The sequence below is a fragment of the Lactuca saligna genome, chromosome 1, assembly GCF_052625555.1.
Source record: "Lactuca saligna cultivar CGN05327 chromosome 1, ASM5262555v1, whole genome shotgun sequence".
In the NCBI taxonomy this organism is placed as follows: domain Eukaryota; kingdom Viridiplantae; phylum Streptophyta; class Magnoliopsida; order Asterales; family Asteraceae; genus Lactuca; species Lactuca saligna.
This window is the reverse complement of record NC_136417.1, coordinates 29107911-29121199: the sequence shown is the minus strand read 5'-3', so window position 1 is coordinate 29121199 and position 13289 is coordinate 29107911. Positions and strand designations below refer to the sequence as shown.

General features: G+C 30.8%; 1 protein-coding gene across 1 annotated transcript; it reads right to left on the bottom strand.

The window, feature by feature from the left end:
- Nucleotides 1–12177: 12177 nt before the first annotated feature.
- On the bottom strand, nucleotides 12178–12771 carry LOC145004267 (uncharacterized). The gene has a single exon (XM_078963163.1). It carries the CDS (start codon nucleotides 12769–12771, stop codon nucleotides 12178–12180), a length of 594 nt encoding a protein of 197 aa, XP_078819289.1.
- Nucleotides 12772–13289: the final 518 nt, after the last annotated feature.

Here is a 13289-nt window from a genome sequence, read left to right as displayed (position 1 = left end):
ACGGCTACGGTAAAAATGGTGTTATATATATATATATATATATATATATATATATATATATATATATATATATATATATATATATATATATATATATATATATATATATATATATAGTGTTACGATTTTTTATAATATCAATATATTATGTATCGGTTTTTTATTTGATTTCATATAACTTAATTGATATTTGTGTACCAATGATTTTTATTTGCATTGATGAAGTTATTCGTTTGAATATTGTAACATCCAAGTTTGGGATTTTTCTAACTTCAGGATAGAGGGCCGTAACTTGATCGAGTAAAGGTCTTGGGCTTCAAGAAAATAAAGTTTTGACCTTATTAGATGTTGATAATGTTGATCAAGTGATTTAATCCCTTGAATTATGCTTTGAAACCAAATGGTAGAATGACAAAAAGTGATAATTTGGACTTTCTTCTTGTGTTAACGAATTAAGTTCGGTATGTTTAAGTTAAAAGTAATTGTATATATTTTTTGGGGCTTGTTAATACCTTCATGTCCATATAAAGATCCTTGAAAACGATTTTGGTACAAATAAGTTATGCTTGGTTGAAGTTGTATATATATATATATATATATATATATATATATATATATATATATATATATATATATATATATATATATATATATATATTGGGCGAGGTCCGTTGAGTGAGACCAGTTATGCATGTTGGGAGAGGTCCGTTGGGTAAGACTTGTTATATTATTGTACGAGGCCTGTTATGTATGTTGGACGATGCCCGCTCTAGTATATGGTATATTGTGGAACTCACTAATCGTCATGCTTTTGCTTTTAAGTTTGAATGTTTCAGGTATTTCTTGCCGCACGAGATGCACACAATGTGATTGTATCACATCTGTTGTTATGATTATGAGATGTTACACATTATTGATTGTATTAGTACTCCGATCTATGTTTTTGAAAAAATCGAATGTTTCATTTTTTAACAAAAATGAGGTTATTGAAAAAAATATTTACTAATCTAGTTTATTTTGAAAAATATTTATCAGAATAGTATTTTTCTTCATTTTTTTAATTTTTCAATATTTCTTATTGTTTTTCTATTTATTTAAAATATCAGCTTTTTTACTTTTTTTTTTATTCCAGTTTATTTACTATATATATATATATATATATATGAGTAAATTACACGAATAATCCCTATGGTTTGGGGTAATTTGCATGTTTGGTCCCTAACTTATTTTTTTAACTCGGAAGGTCCCTACTATTTGTTATTGCTACACATTTGGTCCCTATTGTTTGTTTTTGTTACGCGTTTGGTCCCTATCTTACATAAAAAGACAATTATTTAAATAGAGAAAAATGATAGAGTAGGTAAGGTAAGGAGAGAAGATGAGATTGAGGGTGTGTTTATTTAAATAAATTAAAAAATCAAGGGAAAAATAAACTTTTTATGTAAGATAGGGACCAAGCGTGTAACAAAAACAAACAATAGGAACCTTCCGAGTTAGAAAAATAAGTTAGGGACCAAACGCGCAAGTTACCCTAAACCATAGGGATCATTCATGTAATTTACCCTATATATATATATACATTTTTTGAATATCAACTTATTTTTTTATTTTATTTTTTTAAATATCAGTTTTTTACTATACATACATGTGTTACTTTTTTTATTTCAGTTTATATACTATATATATATATATTTTGAATATCAATTTATTTTTTTATTTTATTTTTTTTAAATATCAGTTTTTTACTATACATACATGTCATATTCATAACATGCATTATTTAAAATATCGATTTTGTTTACTTTTTTACTACATATTTCTTTTAAATATCAGGTTTTTTTCTTCGGTTTTTTACTTTTTTTTTAAATATCAATTTACTTTTCCTTTCCACAACACTTTTGATAATTGGAAGGCGAATAATCAAAAAATCTTTTACCTTACATTGCTTTCTAGAACATTATTTTTTATTAAACAGTTTGAATCGTTATGCTTTCAAATATTAGATATAGGCTTTAGTTCGAAAAGGTTAATTTTTGTATGGAAATATGTAAAGAAAAATAGATAAGTATATTATTTTATTGTAATGGTGATTATTTTAAAAACTAAAAAGATATAATCGAGCTCTTGATATAAGATATAATGTTAAATGTATATTAAAAAAACTGCAACAAAAAAAAATTGATATTTAAAGAAATATATATAGTAAAAAACCTAAAATAAAAAAAATTAATAAAGCCGATATTTTAAATAAATAGAAAAACAAAAAGAAATATTGAAAAATAATTAAAATCAATAAAAACACTATTTTGGTAAATATTTTTCAAAGTACACTAGATTAGTAAATATTTTTTGCAATAACCCCATTTTGGTTAAAAACTCCACATTATTGATTGTATTAGTACTCCGATCTATGTTTTTGAAAAAATCGAATGTTTGATTTTATGAATGAATGACAACGTAGTTGATTTTAAAATGAAAAGTTTGGGTTGAAAATTGAAACATTACAAAAATATTATTTTGATAAAAATCTATGCATAGTTTTGAAACGAGTTTAAAGCATCCTAAGTATTCATTTCATTCAGGATGTGGGTCATGAGTAGGATTCTAGAAAGCCCTCACGAGAACAAACATGGTTTGCAACACTTTGTGTAACATAGTGTAATGGTTTATTTTGCTTAATTTGTTAGAATGGACAAAAAGTTGAGTTTTGCTAAGTGCTCACTACTAATGAGTCAAGAGTCAATTTTTGTTAACCATATATATATATATATATATATATATATATATATATATATATATATATATATATATATATATATATATATATATATATATATATGCGAGAAGTTGGGTCTTATGGAATGGACTCGGGGTGAGGTGATGCATGTATATTATATTTATTTTTGTGGAATCATCCTCATAAAACCTAATGAGTTCATTGATATGCTATTGGAAAAAAAAAAAAAAAAAGTTAGAAGATGGTGCTAAATTCATACTATTGATGGCTCTGTATTTCTATTTTGTTAAAAAAAATTAAAGGTGATGCTTCTTACATATTATTCATGAGTATATGGATTCTTTTGTTTGGATTATGGGTTTATTAAACTTTGTGCATTGGATTATGCGTTCCTAAACCTTTAATATGGATTATTGCTTATAAAGTTGTTTTCATCTTATATTATGGATCATTAAATCTGTGAATTACTAAAATTGTCCGTATCGGTTGGTCAAAGTTGACGTTTGGTTCCTAACTTTTTTTTTTGCATTCGGATCGTCCATGTAGTTTGATTTTGTTGCGTTTTTCGTACCTTACATACATAAAGTTAGGGATTAAACGTGTAGTTTTGACCAAACCATTGAGACAAAAAATGCAACGAAATCAAACCACAGGGACGATTCTAGTGCAAAAAAAAATTAGGGACCAAACGTGCAATTTTTAACAAAACCATATGGACAATTTTAGTATTTAGACTTTAGATCATTACATTTTTTTGGTTGATTATATGGGCAAATATACCCTTGAATTTGGTATTGATTATGAGTTATCAAACCAAAAACCAAAAGCTCTAGATATGGATCTAATTCACTTAAACCAAAGCTCTTGATAAAGTGTAACTCTTCTTGTACCAGCTAAACTATCTAATCAATTTTAAGATAATTTTGAATATTTTTAAACTTCATTTTTGGATAAAGGTCTTAAAATAAAACCTTGAATTTGGTATTGACTATGAGTTAGCATTTGAAGTAATCAAGTCATACAAATATGTAACATGATAAGCAAAAGACATTGGTTTAAAGAAACAAATCCTCAAACACAACAAATTATCTTCTAACGATTGACAATGCTTTTAAACTCCTTACTGACATTTTGGGAAATTCAGGTATTAACATGCGTTTTTTCCAATGTATAATTTAGATTTTGTACATGATTTTAGAGTATAATTTTTCTTATTTCTAATTTAATTTTCAGTGACTTACAGTCTACGCTGTCAAGATATCAAACTGGAAATGTTCGTGTTTTCAACCATTTGTTTTTATACTTTGTATTCTGTGAAAATTTAAAGCATGCATATCTCATTCGTTTGAAGTCGGATTAACATAAGATTTTTTTCTCACATACAGTTTGGAGTTTATACATGATTTTAGATTATAATTCTGTGATTTTTAGTTTCATATTCAATGATTTATATTTCTTTATAGTTAAGATATAAAAATTGAAAATTTTTCAAAGTTCAACCCACTAAATAATTACCAAAAAATTCCGATTTTCCTGAGTTTTTTTTTTGTTCTAGAGCTACTTTACCCGGTTTCACCTACTCATTTTGATGTTTCCGGATTTTACTATTCCAGACTCACTTTATCTGATACCGTATCCTGAACCGACTCCTATATATCGGTCCGATTTCCGATCCTATAAAATTCTGTTAACCGGTTCTGTGTTTTCCGGGTTCATTGGTCTGGATTTGGACCCACTTTCATCACTGATATAAAGCACATGGACCAATTTTATAATATACCTTTTCAATACATTACAAATTAAGTGTTTTTTAGTGGTAACAGGTCATACACAAATTCACAAAATTATTAATATTTCATAATTTTTAACACAATACACGATTATTTGGTGATAATTCTAAAAAAGAACATGGTTATTCAACTTCTATTTTACTTATTTTAGTGAATAAACCTTATGTTTACCTATTTATACAATTAGTAATTTACTAGTTGAAATTTAAAATTAGAGGTTAGGATGGATTTGGGTTGGATTCGAGTTCAATTCGTTTACTAAATGGAAATGAATCCAATCCAATCAAATATGTTTACTTAAATGAGTTATATTTCCAATTCAACCCAACCTGTTAGATAAATAAGTATGTATCGTGTTGACCGATTTATGTATTTCGAGCTCGATAACTTGTGGTTGAGCTGTGCGATATTTGATTGAAAAGTAAGGTCTAAAGTGTGTAGTGTTTGAACAGTTCAATTTATTTATTAAATGAGTTGATATATCGATACAATCCAATCCAACATGTTTAATTAAATGAATTGATATTATTAATAACTCAACTTGTTAGATAAATGAGTGTGTATCAAGTTGAGCAATTTATGTTTTCTGAGCTCCACAATTTGTGGTTGAGTAGTGTGAGATGTGATTAAAGAATGAGGTTTGAAGTGTAGAGTTTTGTCGACACCAAGATTAGAGATGGGAACTATGATTGTGTTCATTTATAAACATAAATGTTAATAAAACATTATAGTTAAAATATTAAATAATAATTATAATTAAGTTTATATTAAATTTTGATGGGTTTATGGGTTGGGTTGAGTTGGCATAGGGGTGAGCATTTGGACCTGTGGATCGGACCAGACCAAACCAAACCGTTATTTTTGGACCCCCGAGCCGGTTCTTGGTTCTAGGAATCCATCAAAACAGGTCTGGTTTTACCGGGTTTAGAACCGGTTGGACCTGATTTAAAAAAAAATTGTAATCTGTGATATTTTTTAAACAACCATAACTCATTCGTTTTAAGTCGGATTGATACGCAATTTTTTTCAACGTTTAATTTACAGTTTGTAGATGAATTTTGACTATAATTTTGTTGATTTTTGTATTATATTCAATGAGCTACAATCTTTCAAAGTTAAGCTATCAAAGCTGAAAATTTTCAACTTTTCAGCAACATTTTTAAAATTTTGTAATCTGTGATAATTTTTAAACAACCATAACTCATTTATTGTAAGTCGGATTGATATGCAGTTTTCTCCAACGTTTAATTTACAGTTTGTAGATAGATTTAGACTATAATTTTGTTGATTTTGGTATTATATTCAATGAGTTACAGTGTTTTAAAGTTGAACTATTTAAGCTGAAAATTTTCAGCTTTTCAGCATGATTTTTGAAATTTTGTAATTTGTGAAAATTTTTAAACAACCATAACTCATTCGTTTTAAGCCGGATTGACCAGCGAATTTTTCCAGCCTTTAGTTTACAGTTTGTAGATGAATTTAGACTATAATTTTGTTGATTTTGATATTATATTCAGTGAGTTGCAATACTTCAAAATTGAGCTATCAAAACTGAAATATTTCAACTTTTTAACTATTATTTTAAACTATAATTTTGAATTTTATGTATCTTTGACATATAAATCATATGAAAGAGATCTTGGTGAACTTGATTTATTTGTTAGTTGTTTTTATTTGGAAAATTAATTTTGCAAGTTATAATGGTAGATTAGTTATGCATGAAACGGAAACGTAATCATTTTTACAAGTTGTATCGTATCAAACCCAATAACATATTCATTTTAACGCGTTCTGTCAAACACAAAAAATTTATTTTAACAACTTGTACTATATGTAATTAAAGTTGTACCAATCCAAACGGATCCAAGAACCGAAAAACCCGGATACGGACACAGACACGACTCATCCGGTCTGGTCCACGGTCCACAATATTCTTCATAATCGGTCCTGTCCAAGAGCCGGTCCGGTTCTGTCAAAATGCTCACCCCTAAGTTGGCATGTTAATATTTTTTACCGGCCCATCTTAAGTGTTAAAAATCGTTTTGGCTTATTGTTGCTTTCTATTACTTATAGTTGTTACAAAGCGTCGTGTTCTTTTAAAATATCTTAGACTTCTTTCGAAACTTAGGTACTCTGGTTAGAAAAGTGTTGATAATTGATATGCCCTGTGCCCATATATATATGAACTTTATTCATCACGTGTTAGGACTTAAGCTTTATGTCTTTGTTCGACAAAAGTATTGCGTAAAGGGGGGTTGATATTCATAGTAATAAAGTGCGATCCAAATATCAAAAATCAAAATTTCCCGGGCATGCGAGAAAATTATTTGTTCAAAACTTCAAATAGTGTACTCAACTACTCAACAATCAACATAGTTCCTATCCTGTCAATATTAGCGCTCGGGTCCATTTTTATTTTACTTTCCTTTTATAAAGGAAATCACCACTCATTTTTCTTCACTTTTGTCTTTTCACATGTTTTTAAAATAAATATATGAAAAATATAATTAATTTAAATAAAATCAAAATTAATAAAAAATGAATTTGATTTAATTAATTCAAACTAAAATAGTCAAAACTATTATAAATATTAACAATAGTTGAACAAAAGTTCATCAATTCGAATCGTCATCGAAATTCATGTCTAAATCACCGTATAAATATGTTCGACCTTTCAAAATTTTAAAACAGTTCGACCTTTAATGCAACGAGGTATGACCAAAAACATCGATTATTAGTAAAGATAAACATCATTGTGACCACATATATATATATATATATATATATATATATATATATATATATATATATATATATATATATATATATATATATATATATATATATATATTCAAAATGAACTAAAATAATTTTGAGGTGGTAGTTTAGCCGTAAACAAAAGGAAAACAAAAGGTTTGGTTAGGCTATCAAAATTGCTACCCCCAAAGTTTTAATACAAATTGATGTGGAACTAAAACTACCAAAAATTTGACCTTTTGTCTACCTCATTGAAGCCTTGTATCCTTAATGACGAAGAAATCAATTACATATTAACCCCTATAACCTACTTACAAAAAGTTAAAGTTCACAAGGTGGGACTTTTTGTAATGATTGTGTTTCTATTATGTTATGGAAATGTAGAAAAATTATTATATTGTTAAACGTGTAAAAAAGTTCACACTTGTAACTTTGTACAAACAATAATCTTTTTACATTCTTATAATTGTATAATGGATTAATGACTTAGGAGGGTAATAACGTTTTAATTTTATTCATAATAGGTTTTTTTTTTTGTTTTTTTTTTAATTTTTTTTTAACATATTACAACAACATTGTTGTTATAACTATTTAAAAAATGTAATAATATTTTAATTTTGTCCACAATAGGACCCTAAAATCTTTTGTTATACATATTACACCAATATGGTTGTTATAACCGTTTAAAGAAAGATAATAAGGTTAAACTGTGTCCACATTAGGTCTATATTTTTAATATGTTTATCATTTCATCTAACTCTTTTACAATTTATATTAGTATCTAGTTAGATGACCTCATCATTTCATCTTCTCATTTTAGTCGCTCATTCACCACAACCACGGTTTCAATCAAAAGGTTATCTAAGCCAGTGGTAAAGTCAGGTCAAATGTAACACCCGTAAAATTCTTGCAAAATTTAAACCTTTAAATCATTTAAAACCATTCAATTATTACAGATTGTTTTCAAAATAGCTTAAACACCAGAGTTCCTAGAAATCAAAATAATCAATTGAAGAAACACGCATTCGCCTTCCTGTAGTCATCCGCTGAACCTGAAACAATAAACTGAAACTGTAAGCTCGAAGGTTAGTGAGTTACCCCCAAAATACTCATACACACAAGAATACACGTACAATAACTAACAACATACTATGAGTCCAATCATCCATCATGATGGAATACCCCAGGCCATCAACCATCGGGTTGGAATGCCCACATATAACGAGTCCAATCATCCCCGGGATGGAATACTCTTGACCTACAACCAACGGGTTGGAATGCCCATACACAATACATATATAATAGATACTATGGGTCCAATCATCCATCGGGATGGAATACCCTAGGCCCTCAACCATCAGGTTGGAATACCAACAAACTATACATATATAACAGATACTGTGGGTCCAATCATCCATCGAGATGGAATACCCTAGGCCCTCAACCTTCAGGTTGGAATGCCAACATACTATACATATATAATAGATACTATTGGTCTAATCATCCATCAGGATAGAATACCCCAGGCCCTCAACCATCGGGTTTGAATGCCAACATAACCAATCAAACTTCTGCACCTATGTCAGATAATCATATAACAATCTATAAAGACAGCATACTAGGGTCCTAGCATCTTCGGGATGGAATACCATCAACTACCAATCAATCATTTGCACATATAATAGGTAATCTCCTACCAGCATACAAACAGTCAGACCAACTATAGGTCACTAAGCATGTCCACATCCGATCTACCATGATACCAATCTAACAGATCATAATAGCATATAACCATCCTATCTACCAAGATACCGATCTAACAAATCATACCAACATATAACCATTCCATCTATCAGGATACCTAGCTAACAAATCATACCAACAACAATCCCAAATAACAAATGAAAGGGTCAGCCTTGGTGCCTTAGACCCTTGAGTACAGTAAGGATAACTCACCTCGCAATGCCGATTTGAGCTGAAAAATCGAACTCCCGAATCGTTGCCTCACCAGCAATCCGAACTATCCAAATAATAAATACCAATTCATTAAACAACATAACAATCTTGATTATGGGGGTCCACACAATCCATCATGTCCATTCTCTTTATTGGGCCAAGGCCCAATGCCAATTCCATAACCTTGAAAGTTCTTATGCAAAACACATTATTGGTAAATTGTGCTCAACTCCTTAATTAGGCCTAATTCCAAGATCCATTATCAAGACTTGGCCCAAAACATAATATTCATAGAGTCCAGCAAAGACCCAAATCCAAATGGTCCATAAACAGCCTAAAACCTGAAGCCTAAATGCCAAAGGCCCAACAAAGGACGTATGTGGAGCCCACTCTGTTGGTACGCGGCGCGTACTCATCAGATGTTGACCACCATCGGGGTGGTTGGCCCAGTACTCTGGGCGTACTGGATTTACGTTGGATGTACGCGGGGTTTTACCAAAACCCTAATAAGGGCTTAATGGCTTGAGCACTTAAGCCCAAACTCCAGATCCATTGACCAAATGTGCCATAGGACTATAAAGTCTCAAACTTTACCAATTTAGACATCCAAAAAGTTCTTAACACATGGTCTTGATCCATTAAGACCTTCCTACTTCATGCATGAGACAAATCTAGCTATTAGGACACCATTTTTATCACTTAGGACCTCTTCTAAGGTTTGAAAGGACAACTCACTTCGTCCAAATCATAGCATGCACTATTTGGGACTTTTGGGACAAGAATGCTTCCAAAAAGCTAAAATGACTAGATCTAACTCATACAAGTATAAAGTTCCAAGCTTTTTACCTTTTGGAGCTTCTAAGGCACAAACCAACTTCAGATCTACAAGCTTGATCTTCTTCTCCAACTCCTTGATGTAACACCCTCTTCTTAAAACACTCAAGAGCAATCAAAAAGCTCAAACACTTAAGGAAATGGCCAGGGTTTAGGGAAAACGACTCTAAGCAGTGGAGGTTAGGGTAAGGGAGGGTCTTGTGCTCATAATGTTGCTTATATAGTCCCCAAACCCTAAATATTAGGGTTTCCTTCTGCCATGAGTACGCCATACGTACACATGTATACGCCCAACGTATTATGGCACGCCTAGTACGCTTATCGTACTCCTCCTGATCCCAATAATTGAAATTTAGCACTTAGACTTTTATGGCTTCATCCTCCCCAGGGACTATAAATGAAAAATCGTGGGATATTACATCAAAGTAAAAGAGTATTTCCGAAAAGTAATGAGATATCCCCGATAAGTAATGGCTCCGCCAATTGGGTATCCCTGATAGACAATTACTTATCGGTGATTCCTCATTACTTGTCAGGGATACTCTTTTACTTTAACTCTAGTTTTGTCACTGGCTTATAAGTTATCCGAAATTTATATAATAACATAAAATGACATTTAAAAAATATGTTTTCTTAATTAGTTAAGAGGTATATTTGGAAATTAAAAATAAAAACTTTTAAAAAACAGTCTAAGTAGCTTTTTTAAATGCTAGTTTATAATCTACTTTTTGACTAGCTAAACATGACAACTTAAAAAATATCGAATAATAAACTAGCTTATAAGTAGCTGTGGCACCAAACATAGTCTTAATCATTAAGACTTTCATTATTATTAGTTTTTTTTTTTCATAAAATCGAAAAAAAATTGTTATGTAATTTTGATTGAAATCATTGTTGTGGTGAATGAGTGATTAAAATAAAAAGATGAAATGATGAAGTCATCTAACTAGATACTACTATAAATTGTAAAATAGTTAGATGAAATGATAGAAATAATACAAATAAGGACCTAATGGACATAGTTAAACCTTATTATCTTTTTTTAAACAGTTATAACAACTATGTTGACGTAATATGTACAAAAAAAGACCTTAGGAACCTAATATGGAAAAAATTAAAACCTTATTACCTTTTTAAACGGTTTATAACAACCATATTTGTTTAATATGTAAAAAAAAGGATCTTATATGAACAAAATTAAAACTTTATTACCCTCCTAGATCATTAACTCTTGTATAATACTTCAACTTTATTACCCTCGTAGGTTAATAACCCTTGTATAATACTTCAACTTTATTACCTCGTAGGTCATTAACCCTTGTATAATACTTCATCATTTATAAATATAGAGAGTAAAACTAAAATTATTTACTTATTAATACTCTTAAGTACATCATTTTAGCTAACTTCTCCATACCTAAAAGTGTGAGTTTTATCATGCAATTTCTTGACAAAAATGCAAAACATGTACTTTACAATTCGACAAATCTAACGGTTGCTTAATTATATCTACATACAAATCATGTGAAAGATAAGTACGACAGATCCATAGAAAGCTTTTTCACCCAAGAAACATATTGCGGATTTCGCTAGACGATGAACTTAGAATATCAAAATGAACAACATTACGCTTGTGTAAAAAAATACTGATTTAATTTATGACGCCATGGATCGATTTCTTCAAGTAATAGCAGCGAAACATGTCCAAAGTAAATGATCATTGCTTGAATATCAAATCGTCAACTTTGTATTTTCCATTTATAATGTCAACCTTCGTAGATTTACCTATTCATTCTTCATTTTTTGTTTCCATTCGGTGTTATATATACATTGCATCTCTGGATTGATCATCATTCTCAGACACACACATATAACTCATTTTTACGGTATGGTCTTTTTTGGGACCAGTCTCGAACTGATCTCGTCTTTTTTTTTTTTTTTGGGATGCAGTTTATATCGTTTTTCGGGACTGGTCTATTTGTGCAATTGCGAATTTATTTTTATTATCAAAATTGATTAAAAGATAAAAAATGAGAATTGCACAAGTTATAGCCTCGTGTATCCCCTGAAAAATTAGCTAATGGCATTTTATTACACCGGCGTTTAGTTTTGCCGTTTCAAGTCGTTATAGAACCTCATTATGAACTTCTCAGCAGCCTCATCCACGTGACCATCTTCGTCACCGTTACTTAACGGAAAAGGTGAGTCTGTTATCCTCAGCTGCTTAACCATCGGAGACTTGCCAAATCCCGGCAGTGCCGGCGACGCGGTGGTGCTTGTCAGCATCTCCAGGGCCTTCATAACCGCAGCATTGATGATTATGTCGTCATTGGCATCAGGAGGCGGAGGCGCGTGAGGAGTTGCCAGGCGGTGATGTTTGTTTTGGTGTTTCTTGTGGGTAGAAAAGAGGGAGAGTGGGTAAGGAGGCGTGTCTTTGCAGCTGAATTCGTATTCGCCTGGTGGTGGCGTAGGGAAGGAGAGGTGGTGTGGTTGGCGGTGGAAGGTGGAAGCAACCCAATTGTGGTGGTGGTTGAAAAGAAGGTTGTGCAAGGCTTTGCCGGCGATCTTGCCACGGTTAATCAGCATGTTCAAATCAGCGAATAACTTAATTTTGGAAATGCCTTTCCTCAACATGAAGAAGATGACACGAACCAAACTCCTTGCTTTCTTGTCAATTATTGGTAAATTTTGTTCCATTCTCTCTCTAGGCAGGGGGAGAGAGAGAGAGGTTGATATTTGAGGTTTAAGGTTAAAGGGATGAAGGAAGATTACATGAGTATTTAAAGGGTAAATGAGGGCCTACCGTGGATGCTCTCTTGATATTTAGTTTGCTCATCCATACAACACTACGAGGGACATCCATACAACACTACGAGGGACAGTGTACATTGTTAATATACATATTAGATTTTTGGTTTCAAATATCATGAATTTATTTGGATATTTTAAACATCACGTATATATAAACATTCTTTAAAATATGTAATTATGACAATATTGTCTCGGGTATTATGAAATTTGATATGGTATAATCCTAAAAAATTGATTTGGAATTAAGGGGTAACCCAAATTTGATATCGTATAATTCTAAAAAATTGAACTGTCAAAAGCTATTCTGCTCCTAACAAAAGAAAAAATAGTTGCAAAGAAACCATGTGGTATCTACTTGAAGACATACCATCCTATTGATATATGTTCGATTCTACAAGAGGATG

Bases quoted from the DNA above. Each gene is read 5' to 3' on its own strand.
- LOC145004267 (XM_078963163.1), bottom strand. From the start codon at position 12,771: ATGGAACAAAATTTACCAATAATTGACAAGAAAGCAAGGAGTTTGGTT.